The sequence below is a fragment of the Ptychodera flava genome, chromosome 7 (genome assembly GCF_041260155.1).
Source record: "Ptychodera flava strain L36383 chromosome 7, AS_Pfla_20210202, whole genome shotgun sequence".
Taxonomy (NCBI): domain Eukaryota; kingdom Metazoa; phylum Hemichordata; class Enteropneusta; family Ptychoderidae; genus Ptychodera; species Ptychodera flava.
Genome location: NC_091934.1, coordinates 28,070,764 through 28,087,751, shown reverse-complemented (window position 1 = coordinate 28,087,751; position 16,988 = coordinate 28,070,764). Strand labels below are relative to the sequence as shown.

Below are 16,988 nucleotides of genomic sequence, written 5' to 3'. Positions count from 1 at the left end.
AGCGTGAGCGTAGGGGGCGTCATCTAGAATATATTCAACGAATTACACATAGGACTGCAGTTATAACGAGTGAAAAGCTAATGGAATTACAACGAGAGTTGATCAAAACATAGACAGTTCTCTTCTGTCTCTGACGAAAAAGTACCATGTATTTCCTTCATAACCCTCTCCCGGGACAGAATTTCGTAAAAAAAACCAGACATGGTTGGTTCGCAAAATATAACTATTTGGTGTGGTACTACCATTTCGTGAGTTTATTGCAAGTTATAGCAATCACACCAGCCGTGAGAGGGCGCAAAGCCATGTGAGAAAATACTGAGAAAAGGCCTACGGTGACCCCATTGTTTATTTATTGCTAACCCCTTTCATCACCATGGTTTGGCTCCATCCCATCGTTCGCCGTGGTGAATGAGGATCTTTTCACTTGGAAATGGGGATGGACAGGTTATAGGAATGGGTCACGTGTTTTCGTATATTTTTAAAGCTACGAACATATGTCAAGGACTTCCAGTTAGGGGCGCATGCTCAGTTTTTAATAAATCAGGGTCTCTAGATATTGATTGGATATTCCATTCCTAAACTCGCTCACTCACTCATTCATTCTTCCGACATTCATCTATTCTTCATTCATAAACTCATTTGGTCAGTCATTTTACACCCACCCCTATTTTTTTCGGGGGGAATGGTCGGCGATTTTGGTCACCGGTATCATTGCGCTTCTAAGATAAGTAACTTTTGAGAAATTACCAATCAAGGTTTTAAATGGTTTTGCTTTTTTTCTGTTTTGTTTATTAATGGACACCAACGTGTCAGCTTTGCGATTCAGGTAAGTATACAACGATACAGCCCTTATTAAATGAATAATATGGTTCCATTTATTTGTTCCTCCATGAGTAACTACATCAATAATAATTCAATACAAGTATACAATTTGTTAGGAGACGACGAGTCTGTTTCACTAAACGATGTAGCAAGGTGTCTGAGATATTTTGAAACATCTTTTAAAGGTTTTAAACACAACAGTTTTTCAATTTTTGTCTTATGATCTGTCGGGGGGAGAATTTGAAGGTTTTCTGAATACAGTTTTTTTTTTTTGTAAATTAATATCGTTGCGCACTATAAAAACTTGAAGGTTCGGTTTGGGTATAATCTTGTTTGTCAATAAACTATTTTCTTTCAGAACTGCAAGCTATATATTTCAGAAATGTCTCAACTGTGGGTGGAAATAAAAAGGTTGCACTGACAAATTGTATGTCGTTACGAGAGATAACGAAGTGTCTAAGAAAACGCTATGTGTAGGTATGAAATAGTTTTTCATGTAAGTATGCTTATTATTCAAACGAGTCTTCAGGGACCGGCAGATCAAACTGGGGTCTTGGGATTGTGTACTCTGTAAGTGGCCCGATAGCTGGGTTACATGTAGAAAGCTGCCCGATAGCAGGGTGACTTATGGCAACACCTCAAGTCTGTGGAAAGTTTCGAAACCAAGCGTTTTAAAAGACATATAAGGCTGGAACGATCCGAAACCCTCTTCGCGATCCGTTCACTTCAAGGTATTTGATTGGAGCTATATCTTGCTGATCATCGACAGTGTCAAAGGTCATCTATTCAAAGCAGCTGAAGGTACATTCTATAGAAATTTATCGATCAGAGATCAAAAAGGAAAACTGTTACGTCTAACGGGTGTAAAACTCCTACTCAATGAATGAAGAAGGTAATATCATACAAAACGAATATAGAAAAATCTCGTTATTTCTGGAATTATTGGTCACATTACACCACTAATCTCATCTGATCTAAGCGACATCATCAAAATGTTAACTAAAATAATTCTTTTAAGAGTATAAAATGGTCTAATTAGCTCCCGTTGTATATTTTTCTCCTTTTATCCCGTTCCGACTTTTCACGATACTGGCTAGGGCTTGTGTTCCACAGGGTGGTGCATGTACTTTTGCAAGATGGGTCGGCGCGGCAAAAAGCTCGCTGATCGCTCAATTGTTCTTGATTCGCCATTTCAGAGTGCATGAAGTACATTGATGAGGTTAATGAAAGGCATGTCTTCCATGAAATGCGCCACCAATCAGTCTAACTGTTGCACGCTTTTGGCTGCTCATGATAGTAAAACATAACAATTTCTCGAAAGTTGTAAAAGATACATATTCGTCGTTAGACACGCGATAAAAGTAATAACATTTCATTTTTGTGTGTGTTAAACGTAATCCTGCACAGCGCCAACTTGCCCGTTTGCCGGTCCGTTTTAATCGGCAGATGGGAATATGGGTTTCCTGGACATTACCAAAAAGAGGGGTAAAACACAGGTTATCTGGGTCTCGTCAGCAGATTTATCAGTCTTCAGTACGGCCATTATTCTAAAAATAAAGAGAACAATTTGTCAGCAAAAAAATGGACGCATTCAAGTATGAACAGTACGTACGTACATAAATACATACATAAATACATAGACACATAAATACATACATACATACATACATACATACATACATACATACATACACACATGCATACATACATACATACATACATACATACACACACACACACACACACACACACACACACACACACACACACATATATACATACAGACACACATACATACATACATACATACATACATACATACATACATACATACATACATACATACACACACACAGCCACACACACACACACACACACACACACACACACACACACACATATATACATACAGACACACATACATACAAACACATACATACATACATACATACATACATACATACATACATACATACATACATACACACATACATACATACAAACACACATACATACATACATACATACATACATACATACATACATACATACATACATACATACATACATACATACATACATACATACATACATACATACATACATACATACATATAGATCTGATCCCACTTGCATAGCAACAAAGCAAAAGCAAAATAAAGAAGGACTCACGTAAAATTAAACGGTCATTAAATATATTTTCAGTTTCAGATTAGCTCTTGCAGTGGCATTTTGGGTGAGGCGGTTAGGGATATGTTGAGCTACATGGACTACAGGGTTCCATCTTAAAGCGCTGAACTTACTTATTCTGCAGGTCAGTGAATGCTTCATCACCGTTTGGATGAGTCCTCAGGAACTCCTTACTGTCTGATGTAGACTTGATCAAACCAACCAAACCAGTAACAGTTCTCCGATCCTTTAGCGCTAATTTAACATATCTGAAAAAATAAATGATTAAAAATTGACGAATTGAAAAAAAAATTTAAAAAAAAAATTTAAAAAAAAAAAAAATATATATATATATCTATATATATATATATATATATATATTTATTATACACCTACTGCCGTAACCTATGGGAGTTTGACCGTCCAATAACTTTCCGTATTTTGTATAGTACGCGGAGTCCGGAATACGGGAGACGCTCGACGCGCCTGTTTGACCTTTGACCTAATGATTATCAGATGTAAACAAACTATTTTACGGTGAGTTATAGACATAACAACAACTTCTACCAAAATGTATTCGTAGTATAAGGTTTAAAACACGCTAAACACAAAACTGAGTCTAAATGCAATTGATTTTTATTTTAAAAACTAAACATTCAGCGAAGTTTGCTTGTACTGCACTGAAAATCAATTGGCTTCGTGCCAACGCAAGGGACTTGTACAAGGGAGCAGTAAACGCGCGCGTTTCACTCATATCGCGCGTGCTGCATCCCTCAAAATTTACCATAGAATTAGTTTATACGGACGATTAATGGAGGGAGGTGTATAATAATAGGGTTATTCGGCTCGTCCAATACGTCACTCACTGAGCCCTCGTCCATACAGGGCCGTATTTTGTGAATAACCCTATAATGTTCGTTTGTAGGATATTACACACGTACCAATCTGCTGGTTCAAATAGTTTATTATATCTGCACAACGTTTCGTCCTATATATATATATATATATATATATATATATATATATATATATATATATATATATATATATATATATATATATATATAAGGTTCTACAAATAGCTCCCACACATAAACGGAAAGAATTGTCAAGCTGCGAACTTAATATTGTAACTTTGTAACTCAGCATGTAAAATACGTACATTAGATGAACACTAGTCTTATTTCGTTCTGGGTTTTTTTTTGTCTGTATTTTCTTTTGTAGACATCTTTTCACCTGATAAATTCCAAACTTTTCAGACGAAACGTTGTGTTAAGATCATTCAGGAAATAAGTAAAAAATCTACAACCAGCAACCAGATCAGAATATGTATGTAAATACATTCATTATATATACATATCTATATATGTACCTATATCTATATCTATATATACATATAATATATATATATATATATATATATATATATATATATATATATATATATATATTTCAGAGCTCAGTGTGAAGTTGTAGTCTCATATACGAACTCTGGGTCTGGAACTTTTTTTGGTGATAGTGGTCAGAGTCAAAAGAGACGGTAACAGAAATTCCTTTACCTCCTGGAGTCACGATAAGGGAGCTCAAGTAAGCTGAATGTGTTCTGTGGATCGTTGAACAAGTATTCCCACTTTGGTCGAGTGACACTCATGGTTTCGTACTCTAACTGGAAGGTGGAAAGATAGACTAAGTTAGACGTTTGCCTGCTCTTGGCAAAGGACATTTTTTGGCCATGATGGAGAATAAACTAGGGGCTGAAACATTCATTAATCAATATGATGAATTTTGCAAAATCATATGATCGTTGTGTAGATCTTTAAATCAATGGTGTACTCTTACATTTTTGAACTGAAAGACTAATATTAAACAATCTCAGAAATGAATTTCACTGGTACGGTACTTTCCTTACCTTTGTCCATTCTCAATTCAGAAAGTTCGAGGCATTTGAAAAATTGCCTTTACCGGAGATACTTAAATGGAGTGACGCTGCAGAATTCCTATAAATAGATGCCGAGAGTATCACTCCACTATTGTGTTGCCCCTACAGATCACATACCTTCCTTAGCATGGTGGTAATTTCATCCGACTTCTCGGCATCGCCCTCTATCTCTGCCTGTGTGTCATTGTAAGTGTAGATCGCAAGAGCGCCACCAGGTTTTAACACCCTGTCGACCTCTTTATAGAACTTGTCGAGGTCAAACCAGTGCACGGCGGTGCCAACAGTTATCAGGTCCACGCTTAGGGCGTCCACAGGTATGGCTTCACAGCTTCCAACACTGACAACATAAACGTTGAAAACAGTTAAACAAATATACAGTCTAAAGTCTTTGTAGTTTCTGTACATACCTGTGTGCATAAATATGCATGAATGTAAGTAGATTGGTATGTTACTTTTTTAGAGGCTAACTCTAAAGATACATTCACAGTTCAAATGCTTTAACAAAAAGTGATATATAATCATTTTAGTGTTGTAATATTACAATAAAGTATATACAGTCTAAATCTAAGTAGTACATCCACATATGCGAGTGCGTAAATATGTATGAATGTAAGAATGTAAGTAGGTATGTCACTTTTTAGAGGCGAACTCTAAAGATGCGTTCACTGTACTAATACTTTCACAAAAAGTGATATAAAATGACTAACTGTAGTACTGTATTAAAGTGTCAATGATAACTTAGCAAAAAGGAAAACATCGTTTTGCTACCTTTGTATCATGTTGTCAAGTATGTCTGAGTTATTGCAACAGACATGAAAGAACTGAGGAGATGGCCGCTTGGCGACCATATTGGAACATATCACAAAACAAGGTTACGTGTGAGTGCAATGCGTGCTATATTGTCCTTGTGAAAGACATCAATATAAGAAATCGATAATGGCTGAGTAATGGCCGAGGCCAAGAAAAGAACTCATAAACCGGCTGCTTCTCTACCATTGCAAGATGAGGTCTTCTTGTGGGCCAAGAAAAAATGGCTGAATGAGTATAAAGTTCTTTATGTAATTTTTGTCGTCTGCAAAATGTTACGTGCCGAAGTATACAAAGTAAGCAACACATCTCCCTACCCTTAGAAAACACGATTTCTGGTCAATTTTTCGGGCTACAGATGGCATTGTTTGCATTCTAAAGTCGGCTATAAATGACAATCCTGTTTGTTAATGACACGAATTCACAGAGTATTTAAGGAGGGCGAGGTTCAGTATTCAAACACAATGTTTTCTCTTTTCTGCCCAAATCAGTCTATGAATACTATTTCTCTCTACCTTGAATGAAATAGATATATTGTAATCAGTCAATAACACACAATCACTGAACCAATTGCTATCAAAAATAGTTCCATTTTTCTGGAGGTTCTACATTCAAATATAAAATCGACTGGATAGGAGACTATCTGCACACGATAAAACAGAGATATTTCTACTGAATGAATTACTTTCGTCCTCGATGTTACCTCCCACATCTGTCTGCCAACGTCTGTCTGACATCGATCAGACCCTGTCTTGGCTATATGCGCTTAACTTCCAGCTGCATTTGTTAAAATGGTGAAAAATGGACGGGAAAGCACATACGAAGATTAAGTAGTCACACCTTTGTAGATATTTCACAATGCATCGCCAAAGTCACACGGCACATATTTCTTACAGAGAGATGTCCTTGGATTTTGCATCATTCTGGGAACAAATACAATTTGATTGTCGTTTGGTTTTGGAGAGAGAACTAGACTACGATAGTTATGAATGTAACAAAGTATAATAATATGTCGAGTGTCTTGAAAGTCTGCGCAGCTTTATATCATGTGCAGTAATTTGAAACAGCAGCATTCAGTTTCCCATCTTAAGGTGGAGCTGTACGTTGCCAACACAGTTTTTTTTTTCAAATCAACATTTCTCATCAAAGATGACAAGGAAACCCCCCTCATACTATATATTTTCAAAAAGCACAGACTCTATAGTTTTCTACGGTAGCAGTAGTTTACTCGAAGGATGAAAGGGGTGTATATTTGGGGTAAAATAGCTCAATTTTGGTATTTATGATAAAAATGATAAAAATTAATTTAATTAAAAAACGACGCTATTTTCTGAAATGTAATACTTCACTTGAAAGAAGAGTACATGTAGAAAAAAACCGACTATTTTATTTTGCATTATCTATCCTCATTCTTAAATGGCAAGGGTTGAAAAACGGACACGCAAGAAATTGATTAACATCATGATTAGCCAAATTAAAATGCCTCTCATTCAAAATGTAAGAATTTTATTGCCAAACAAAATAGTCATTTAAACAACACTGTGTGAAAATTTCAGAAAATTTACTCATGACAGAGTGGGGTTTAAGTCTTTGGAAATTTTGAAATTTGGAGGAAACCGAAGCCAGTAAATCGGGTGATTTACATACATTTGCATAAATTAACTTTTTCACGCAACTTACGACTGCTTGACAGGCTAAAAGGTGAACCCAACCAATATTTCAATCTTGGGTTACCAATTTTATTTACATTAAATGAATATTTGCAAAAAAAGTGATTTTTGAGCAAAATACGCTGTGTTGGATGCAGTGCACCCTTAACGGGCAAAAATAGAAGATTTGTTTGAGACACAGGCAACCTCTTTTTTGGTCACGTGAAAACACCCGAAAAGATGGGCGGAAGGTGAGAAATCATTTGAATAGTTTTATTTTTTTGAGAAAATCATGCGATTTTGTTGTAGAGTTGAGAATCGTAGAAGGACATTTTCATAGAATCGTTGATGAAACTGACCTTGCTGGAGCAAATCACATGAAAGACCTAGTGTGCATGATTCTTTCCTTGTGCACACGACAAAGTCTGGCGTCGACGCCATTTTGAATACCGCCATACAGAGTTGGCATTTAGTCACCACGACTGTTGAGGGCGTGTGTTTCTGTCGCTATGCGATATTTAGCCATTCTTGTCGTCCATCTTCTCATGATCAATTGTGAAACTATACCACTTGCAGATCTCATTTCATTGACGTTGTCTAAAATTATCAGGAGATAATTTACCCCTTCACGGAACAGTAGAGCTGAAGATCTGAAGTTTTTCTGGGTTGGAAAAATATGCGAACCAGTATCCACGATTTAACAATAAAATTACGTCAAAACAGAGGGACGATTTATGCAATGAAAGCAAACTTTTTTCAGTTTAAAGATTTTACCCTTTTCCCCTATGGAGTCCAAACGATTGCACCTTGTGCATACCATATGAAGATGCACTTCAATGGCTAAAGTTTAGAGCATTTTCCTATGGTATGTATCGACCTCAAGAAACTGAACTTGATAACAGTGAACAAATCCACTCATGTCATTTTGTTACAAACAATAGCCGAAAAGGGTTTCACTTGAATAAAAGTCTGTATAATTGCCTAGGAACTCGATCATTGGAACGTTTCGGCTTTTATAACTGCGGTTACAGGAACCGACGGTGTCGCTGATCTTACCTGAACTCGACGTTAGAGGGCATGGTTGAGGCCTTGGCCTGTTTGATCTGGTCTGGACTGATGTCAACACCGAGGACACGTTCAGAATAGTCAGACAACACACCAGTGCTCTGCCCCGAACCGCAGCCAACATCAACAACGAATTTCAGATCCCCAAGCTGTGGATAGCAAAATAAAATAGATTAATAAATAGTGCTTTATCGAGGTATCAGTAAATGTTTTGGGAATGTAGCGATCGTTATTTGTGATAATTTTTTGAGCAGACCGTACGTTGTTGTGGCTTTTGCTGTGCAGTTGTTGTGTTTTGGGATATGTTATCCTGTTTATTTCAAAGATAAATTCCCTTGTCAAAATTTTTTTCTCATACCCGTTTATTTATTCAAAGCCTTTTGGGTATTGTGTACTAGGCTCTCGAGCAGATTTTCGCGACAAACTTGATACGACAAAGCATGCGCAGTAGGTTAACTACGTACTTTTACACTCTTTTACAGTTATTTACCGTCGCCATTTTGCACACTCAGTGACTGAATGCAAAGATTCCATGTTTTCTTGATATCACTAACGTATAAAAAAGAGCGACTTTGTCCCTTTCAGTTGGGACAGTTTCTCAAAACAGAGAATAAATAATCTTAGCTCTACCATGGAGCTAAAATTGTCTCTTTTAGCTCCACTCACCTTCGAATCTATGTTGTGTGACACAGGTTATTTTTAGTGCTATGATCTGCAGACAGAATGATTATCTTCGCAGGACGCCCCAATGGACAGAGGCGTAAAAAGATACGCTTCTTTTGTTTTCACTTTATCGATTGAGGTGAATATTATTGTCTTTGTATTGTACTGGTCCATACACAGTAGACTCTGGGGGGAAGCTACTGTCTATGACCGGTGATAGCATGACACAGTCGACGTCACTGTTTGCGAAGACTGTTGTAAGAGACTTCTCCTGTACTTTCGCCACTACCTAGATTGTAGTTGGTCTGTCGAAGGGCAGATAACTTTTGGTAACTGACTGTGCGCATTTTTGTCAATGAAGCTACTGATGCTAAGACTAACAAAAGCTGGTTTGAGGTCACCAACCGTGCCGTGATGTATTTCCTGTCTTAGACCTGGGACGCGTTCGATTAATACGATCATGATCGTGATTGGCCAATAATGATCGTGATCGTGTGTTCGAATAGGCCCAATAACAATCAGGTTTTCTGATGGCGAACAACCAGCCACCGATGCTGAAAAGCAGAAACGGCAGTAATTTTAAAGTTTCAGAGAGTAAAATTTAATTTTTAAAGCAATATTTTTAAGCGAACTTGTAGTTGTTTATGCCCTAAATAAGTTTATTTCCTTCGCACTGGAAAATAGTCTTTTTTTTCTGGAAAATAGCCTTTTTGTTCTTGCTTATGTTGCTCGAAGACATGGAATTGATATCAATGAAAGTGACAGGAGCCGAATTGAAAATAAGAGCACTTTCTTCTTCGTCTGTTCATAATTTGGCAAACTAACTGCAGGGGGGCTCTGGACTCTGGAGGACGCTCTCTGCGCGCCCCAACTCTTACTGAGCGCCCTCGAGCGACGGATCTTCCAGACTAACTGGTCTCAAAAGCAAGCTACTTCCGCGTGATCGCGAGACAAATTCCGAATGAGGTGTTTACACAAAGGCACAGACCCTCGATGTGTCGAGAAAAGTCGACGTGTTGAGGACATGTTAGCCTGCTGATAATGGGCTCATTACCAACGATTGATAATAATATGCACCGATTCAGCTTACAAAGTGCATTGCTGTGTCCGGATATGCTGATTCTGAATGCCAGAAGATACACGTAACATCTGATAAGACTGTTTTTTTCTTTTTCTGAAAACAATGTGAAAAGTTCCGCATTTTAATCTCTTTCAGTTAATAAAATCCAACTATCCCGTATTCAGTTTTCTTCTGTTATAGACAGACTATAGAACAATTAAACGTTGCGTCATCGCTTGACCTCCGGTGCCTGTGAAGACAATACACATGTGAGTTGAATGGAATTTTCTACTCTCGGCATGATGGATTGGCAGATATTTGCCGAGTAGAGTCTTGTCTTGCTATGCCTCTGAACCCGATCATGTCAGGAAGAAAATATCTGACCTTTGCCAACTAAACATGGAGATGCTGTCCTTCTTCGTCGAGATTCAGTTCAGAGAGTTAACTCGAGTGGCTAGTCGTCTGCGGCCCATCGAGTTGTTTTCTTGAGTGGGTGGGGACACTTTAATAGCACTGATTCTCCGTCACACTCGCAAAATACAAATCAGGCCAGTGGCGAATATCTTCTGATGGCCTTGCCTTGCCACGCTTTAAGTTACTAATGGTGTGGAAGCAATAACTGAATTGGTAAAAGGGGCAGTTTTCAATCCCTGGTTCTCGAATTGATGGTAATGGACATTGGCTGCTTGCCTGATTTTAGCCCTTTGTTGTCCTTTAAAAGTTGGGCACAGTCCCTTTAGAGTCGGAAGTATCCTGTTAGACGCAACGTTCCTGCCCGCTCATGACTATAAAATAGGTTCACAAGAGTGTTACTTTCATGGAGTTTTATGTGTTTTAATGACATGTACCATGGCACATTGCTGTTTGGCAAGATTGAATAAAATCTGCTTGATAAATAACAGTTCATGACTTAGAGCATGAAATATACAATAACAAAATGGCCGCCTAGTGGCGATATTATCGTGTATTAACTTGCACTATGTTACTGTAAGCCATGGAAATCGTGCTCATGCATGCAACCTAATGAATTTTGATTGGTACTGCCTATTGTTCAAATCACGGTCCCTCGGAGGGACTGTGTTCAAATGCAAGTAAAACGTCTGCCTTGTAAAAACCTATTTGACAGAAATACACTGATAGGGAAAAGCTTAGAACATAATTTTTGATTGATTTTTTTGCACTTCAAACGTTTCAATGAAGAAAAAAGGTTTACAACGACTTTTGTTTCCTATCACGGTCCCTCCGTGTTCCTATGCACGTATTTTAATTGTCCGCAGTCTCGTAGAATGGACGGTTGCTTAACCCTCTAAGTGCTGTAATTTTTCCACCCAAACTTTAGGAGCAACATTTTACAATTTTTACGAATTTTTCTATAGTTTTTCGACAATTTTGGAGCAAAGAGACATCACATTTCAATGGCTCCATTTTTTTATCAAAACTGGCAAAAGTCTGAAAAAAAAATTTAACTATGGTATATTTTGCAGAGGTGACAAAAATCGACTTTGGCGCTAAAAGGGTGAATACCTTTGTCGTGGAGACTGGAGGAGGCTCAGAGTTTTCATCGATGAAAGCATGAACGCTATGAACTGGGCGACATCTTTGTACGCCACACACGAGAGAAACTCCACCATTGGAAATTAGTTATAAGCAATTAGTGAGGAAATACAGGGATACAAACGCAGTACTATACAATAGTCATGGAGGAACACTTTCATTGTTCTCAAAATCGACACTGCGATTGTGACCTTTCTTCATTTGGTTAAAACAAAGAGCCGGAAAAGACTTCCGCTTTGTTTTCACTATTTCACATTTTCACCCAGCGAGTTACTCAACCACCTTGGATTTGTCCATAAATTTGTTGACAGACAAGCTGTGACGTGCAAGCTTCAGGCTAAGACGACATGAGGGTCGTCAATGATAAGAATGTCTCACGAACCGACCGACGTAATTCACCCCCCCCCCCCTCAAAACAAAACCCCCAAAAAACAAAAAAAAATTCAGTCGAACAAAAATTAATGGTGTTAAAACGACTGCCTTGGCTTACACTCACACACGTTCCTACACAGTCCGAATTCTGTTCGAGTCAAAACAAAGGAATATCGAAACTACACTTTAATCACTTTGAAACTAAACTCTTACAGAATTCACTTTTGAGGGCTTTGGAAGAGTTTGGTAAACTTGAACGTCTCGTTAGAAAACACAAACTGACATTCCGACAGCTGATGCTTGATATGTCAGTTCTCGCTCTCACAACACTTTACATGCCTTTCCTGTAGTTCTAATTTCTTCATCTCAATGCAGTCTCACTGTGTTTTTGGTGAACGCAAATATACCGCACGTCTTGCACTTCACAAGTATCTAAATCAAAGATAACATCATTTGTAATTCATTTGGTCGCTCCCAAGCCCAGTAGTTCTTCAATTCTTCCAATAGTGGGACGCGGCTAGTTAAGGAAAATGTGAAAATCCTTATGTGGTTTTGAAACGCAAAACGAAATAAGCTCTTCATAACCCACCCCCTCCAACAAATTACGCAGGTAGCAAGCTAGCTTTATTATCGATTGACGGTCCCGTTGTACGTAGACAGTACTGCCAGACCGTCGTCTAACACACGTTGGCGAAATGATTGGTCAGACCCCAGGGTCAGACCGTGAAGGGGCCGTGGTCAGACATGAGGACGCGCCTTCAGGCAGTCTGAGCATGGATGTACAAAAATAGATCTATTTTTGTACATCCATGGTCTGAGAGACCCAGCGTATTCTGATACTTTTGTTCTGTATGCGTTTTTTACATTTGCTTGTTGTACTCTGAAAAGCACATTTATGCAACTCAACAATTACTGTAGACTGAAAGATCAGCCGCGCTCGACGGCGCTCTCTACGCTCCTCCACTAATTTAACGCTAAACTGTATAACTTTTGTGCATTGCGATTGTCCACTCCCGACAGATGAATTTTTAAGTCATCAGTATTGAATACAGCTTCATATACTTGGCTCCAAGTGGCCATTTTCTGCTATAACAGTCAACCTGTATAGCCATTGAGGTAGAAATGCTCTACCAGAAAGCAACGAGGTTTATATCAAATTGTGGCAATGAAATTAATTACTGTCAGGCGCCGGATGACACTATGCAACCAGACCGAAAACAAAATATTGAAAAGAACAATTGACCCGCTGAAGAAAACATTTCAGCTTGGACTGTAGTGTTTTTGTTCCGTTACATAATGAATACATTATTCGCTGAAAATTGTATTTCTTGTTTGTCTCCGCAGACATATATTTATGCAAAATAAGTAGGGATTATTGAACTTCGCTAAAAATCGCTCTCCACATTCCTTTGCTCGTCTTGGCCAGAAAAAAAATCAAAGGAACGATATTTTTGGTCTAACAATACTGAAATCGGCGTCGCCCCACTTAATTTTGTATCAGATGAATTGGAACCATCAACATTCCATCAATTGAGTCTTTCCCACCCCTCATTTTCGGCTGAGCCCACGGTCACTATGCGCATTGCTCCGAGTGACTGACGGCAAACGTACAGGTGCAGCCAACGAACAATGCACTTTTAAAGGGGTCCTTACCATGATAAGATACATTGTACATGACAAGTAATGTGAACTGACTAATTTTAAGTCATGAGGGTAATTAATTAGCTGTTCATAATGTGCCCTCCCACTGAACATTTTTCGACTTACCCTGCCGCACTCAAACTTCATTTTTACCCGCTCCCCACATATTTTTGCCTGTTTCTCCTCCCCACTGTGAATGTTTGAAGCTCCCCTGCCCTGTGGCGAAAAAAAACTTGCCGGTTTCCCCTGCCCTGGAAAAAATTCCCCTCGAAATTTTGTCATTCCATTTCCCCAGCAGACTGAGACATGAAGCTACCCTACCCTCTGATAAAAAAAAAAACCTGTCAATTTTCCCCTGCCCTGAGAAAAAAAAATCCCCTACGGATTAAAACTATGATATGAGGAGAACGTCATTGCGTACAAAGATTGTCAGCTGAATAAATTGATCAGATAAAATAAAATGTGGATGCCGCGCTCTGATTGGGCTGATGACTGTCACAATTTTACACAATGTTCCAGTTTGCGACGTTGACGGGAAGCGCGCAAAACTTCAGCACGTCAGGTCAAACTGATTATATCGGACTTTCCTTTCCGGCGGCCGCAAGACTATTGTTCTTTGTATGTTCGTTACTCGATCCATTGAACGAGTTACCCGCGCAAATAACTGTCACAATTTGATGCATTCCTAGGCCCAAGATAGATACTATCAGCTGCAGCTAGCTGCTACGCCCAAAATGAAATGGGTAAATCGTACATTTGGTATATTGGGAATTGAAAAAACGGAAATACGAATTGTGGGAAATAGAGTTTGTCAGAGGGAAATTTGAATGGCCGTAAAGTGCCATCCTCACAGCAGTATACACCTGTTTCCTATATTTCAATCTCAGCCCAAAGATTTTAAATTTAGAAATAGGCCTAAAAGTTAATAATCAAGACGACAAAACCATTTGAAAATTGAAAATTGTGCCACGGATTTCTCAGCCACCCCAGTACAGTACAGTAGTGAGATAGCCCCGTTGCAGTATACACTCGATAAGGACTATGACGTATTTGGAATAGAGTACGGGTCTGGCACAGTTGAAAAGCACTAACCTTCTCGCCACCAAACTTCACAATCTCCTTGACGAGCTCCTCCGGGTACGTGGGCCGAAACTTTTTGTACGCCACAGTAAGGTCGGACCCGCTGAAAAAATTGCTGAAAGCTCCGTCCATAGCCATTTCGTATTGCGTTGTTGCAGGTTGTCAACTCGGAGTTCAGAGATGCAGTGATGCGTACGCTTCGACGTCTGCGTGAGAGGTTACCGCGCCTGCGCAATGTAGCGAAAGTTGATTTCTTCGTATGCGCTGCGCAGCGACACCGTGACAAGGCAACACTGTACATTCAGCTTGATCACGGATCGCATAATTATAATGCCCGGGGGTGGCAATAATGATATGGGATTTAGGGGATAGAATTTGCAAGTGTGCAAATCACAGGCGCTCCTTAGCTGGGTAGTCTGCTAAGTAGATCGATTTTCGGATCGATCTATTGATCCCGTAGTCGATATGCCCGCCACTGCAACCTAAATATTCACAAGGTGTGCAACACAGTCACTCAAAAAACACACCACCCGATTTGTAAACTGGCCGTGCGCTCGCACAAAACATTCACAACTACACTCCCATATACCTAGTTGGATCACAAATTTAACCATCCCCTCAAAAATCACGCCGATGAATGTGTTACTCGCATCATCTTGAAGAAATCGGCCGTGTTTTTAGACCAAGCGCAGTGAAATGTGGCCTGCAGAATGATTCTACCATATGTAATTTTTTCCACTACTGATTGGCTAATCAACGGCCGAAACAAAGGTCATGGCAAAACGTCACTGATGTAGTATAGTTGAACCTATCAGCAGTGGAAAAAATGACGTCATATGGTAGAATCGTATGGGCCATCGTTTATCTGCAATGAACGAGGGAAGCATTTAGTTAGAGGCGAGATGACGTCATCAGTTAGTTTATGGATCAACCATTCCCTGCTTCGTACGAGCCGCTTTGTATATAGCATGGAGTATTATTAATACCTTCATGAGAATTGATCCCAGACTTATGGCAACTGACTGCAACTCCACCCCCACCCCCCCCTCCGTACACCAAGTATAACGTGTTTATACGCAAGTTATTCAACGGTCCCTCCACAATGTGAGGGACCCTGATTATTCATGTCAGAAGTAAAATTGTAGATAAACACGCGCGACGCGGGCTCAGGCTCCCGGTGTCCAACGTTTTCGGTATTCCGGGCACGTTCGATGCAAAAATAGAGAATCTTTTTTTTGTGATAAAGCTCGTACAGCAGCAGAAGGAACAACAATCGGAGGTAAACAAGCTACCTCCATGCAATAACAAATAATAAAAATTCCGCTGAAACAATGACAAAACTGACAAAGTTTGGAGATATGAAAGGTTTGTGAAAAGCATCGATGATCTAACAAATGCAAGAGAACGTGTTCCAGGTATTAATTTTCGGGAAGAAGACAAGTTTCAACTTGAAAACCAGGGTTTGAAAAGGTGATAATGACATTACATTATCAACATCCTTGCTTTTCCACATATTCATTCAACCCCCTCGCCCGATCGCTCTTCCGGTCTTTTGTTTAGCCGACACATCATTATTAATACAATAATCAAAAGAACCCCTATAAGCTCCAGAATCTGCAATCATGATGTGCGGCCGGGGGGGGGGGGGGCCTTATCGCCCTGACCAAATAACTCATTAACAGCTCATTTGACCGTTTTCTTTGAAATACCATGGATGTAAAAATCATCCATGGAAATACTATACTGAGATAGCCAGGGTAAAGTAATAGCGTGGAGCTATAAAAATGAAGGATCCTTACCTTTTTTTAACTTCATGGTAATAGGTACACACGGGGAGGATAATGAAAAAAGTTCAATATATGACATTTATTGATCATATTCATAACGTCTGGACGAATAATGCCTGCAGTACCCTGTACAATTACTTTACCCTCGCCACGGTCCATCGCCATCTGTGTATAGTTTTTCAAAGAAAACAGTCCATATCTGTTAACTGCTCTTCCCTAATGCCGTTCATTGATTTGACCTAGTATATTGACCCTGGATCTCGCTCCAGGGTCTATGGTTCTGCCGATCACCAACGCAGGAGCTAATCGCCCTGACCAAACAACTCGTAGCAGCTCATAAGTTAAAAGACGGAAGGAAGTTTTCAGGGAAAAATGCAGTT

At 39.2% G+C, this 16,988-nt stretch overlaps 1 protein-coding gene across 1 annotated transcript; it reads right to left on the bottom strand.

The window, feature by feature from the left end:
* Positions 1-1,047: 1,047 nt before the first annotated feature.
* Positions 1,048-15,051, bottom strand: LOC139137169 (putative methyltransferase DDB_G0268948). Its single transcript, XM_070705148.1, has 6 exons — positions 14,834-15,051; positions 8,443-8,600; positions 5,048-5,267; positions 4,551-4,657; positions 3,126-3,260; positions 1,048-2,369 (listed from the first exon to the last, which is right to left on the bottom strand). The coding sequence occupies exons 1-6, from the start codon at positions 14,957-14,959 to the stop codon at positions 2,258-2,260; spliced, it is 858 nt and encodes a 285-aa protein (XP_070561249.1). The 5' UTR covers positions 14,960-15,051; the 3' UTR covers positions 1,048-2,257.
* Between the last annotated feature and the right edge of the window lie 1,937 nt (positions 15,052-16,988).

What these genes read in the sequence shown, in the direction of transcription:
- LOC139137169 (XM_070705148.1), bottom strand. Translation starts at nt 14,959, where the DNA reads ATGGCTATGGACGGAGCTTTCAGCAATTTTTTCAGCGGGTCCGACCTT. An exon ending in TGAAGTTTGGTGGCGAGAAG is followed by an intron (nt 8,601 to 14,833) that starts GTTAGTGCTTTT and finishes TGCTATCCACAG; the next exon opens with CTTGGGGATCTGAAATTCGT. An exon ending in CCTTATCGTGACTCCAGGAG is followed by an intron (nt 3,261 to 4,550) that starts GTAAAGGAATTT and finishes TTATTTTTTCAG; the next exon opens with ATATGTTAAATTAGCGCTAA.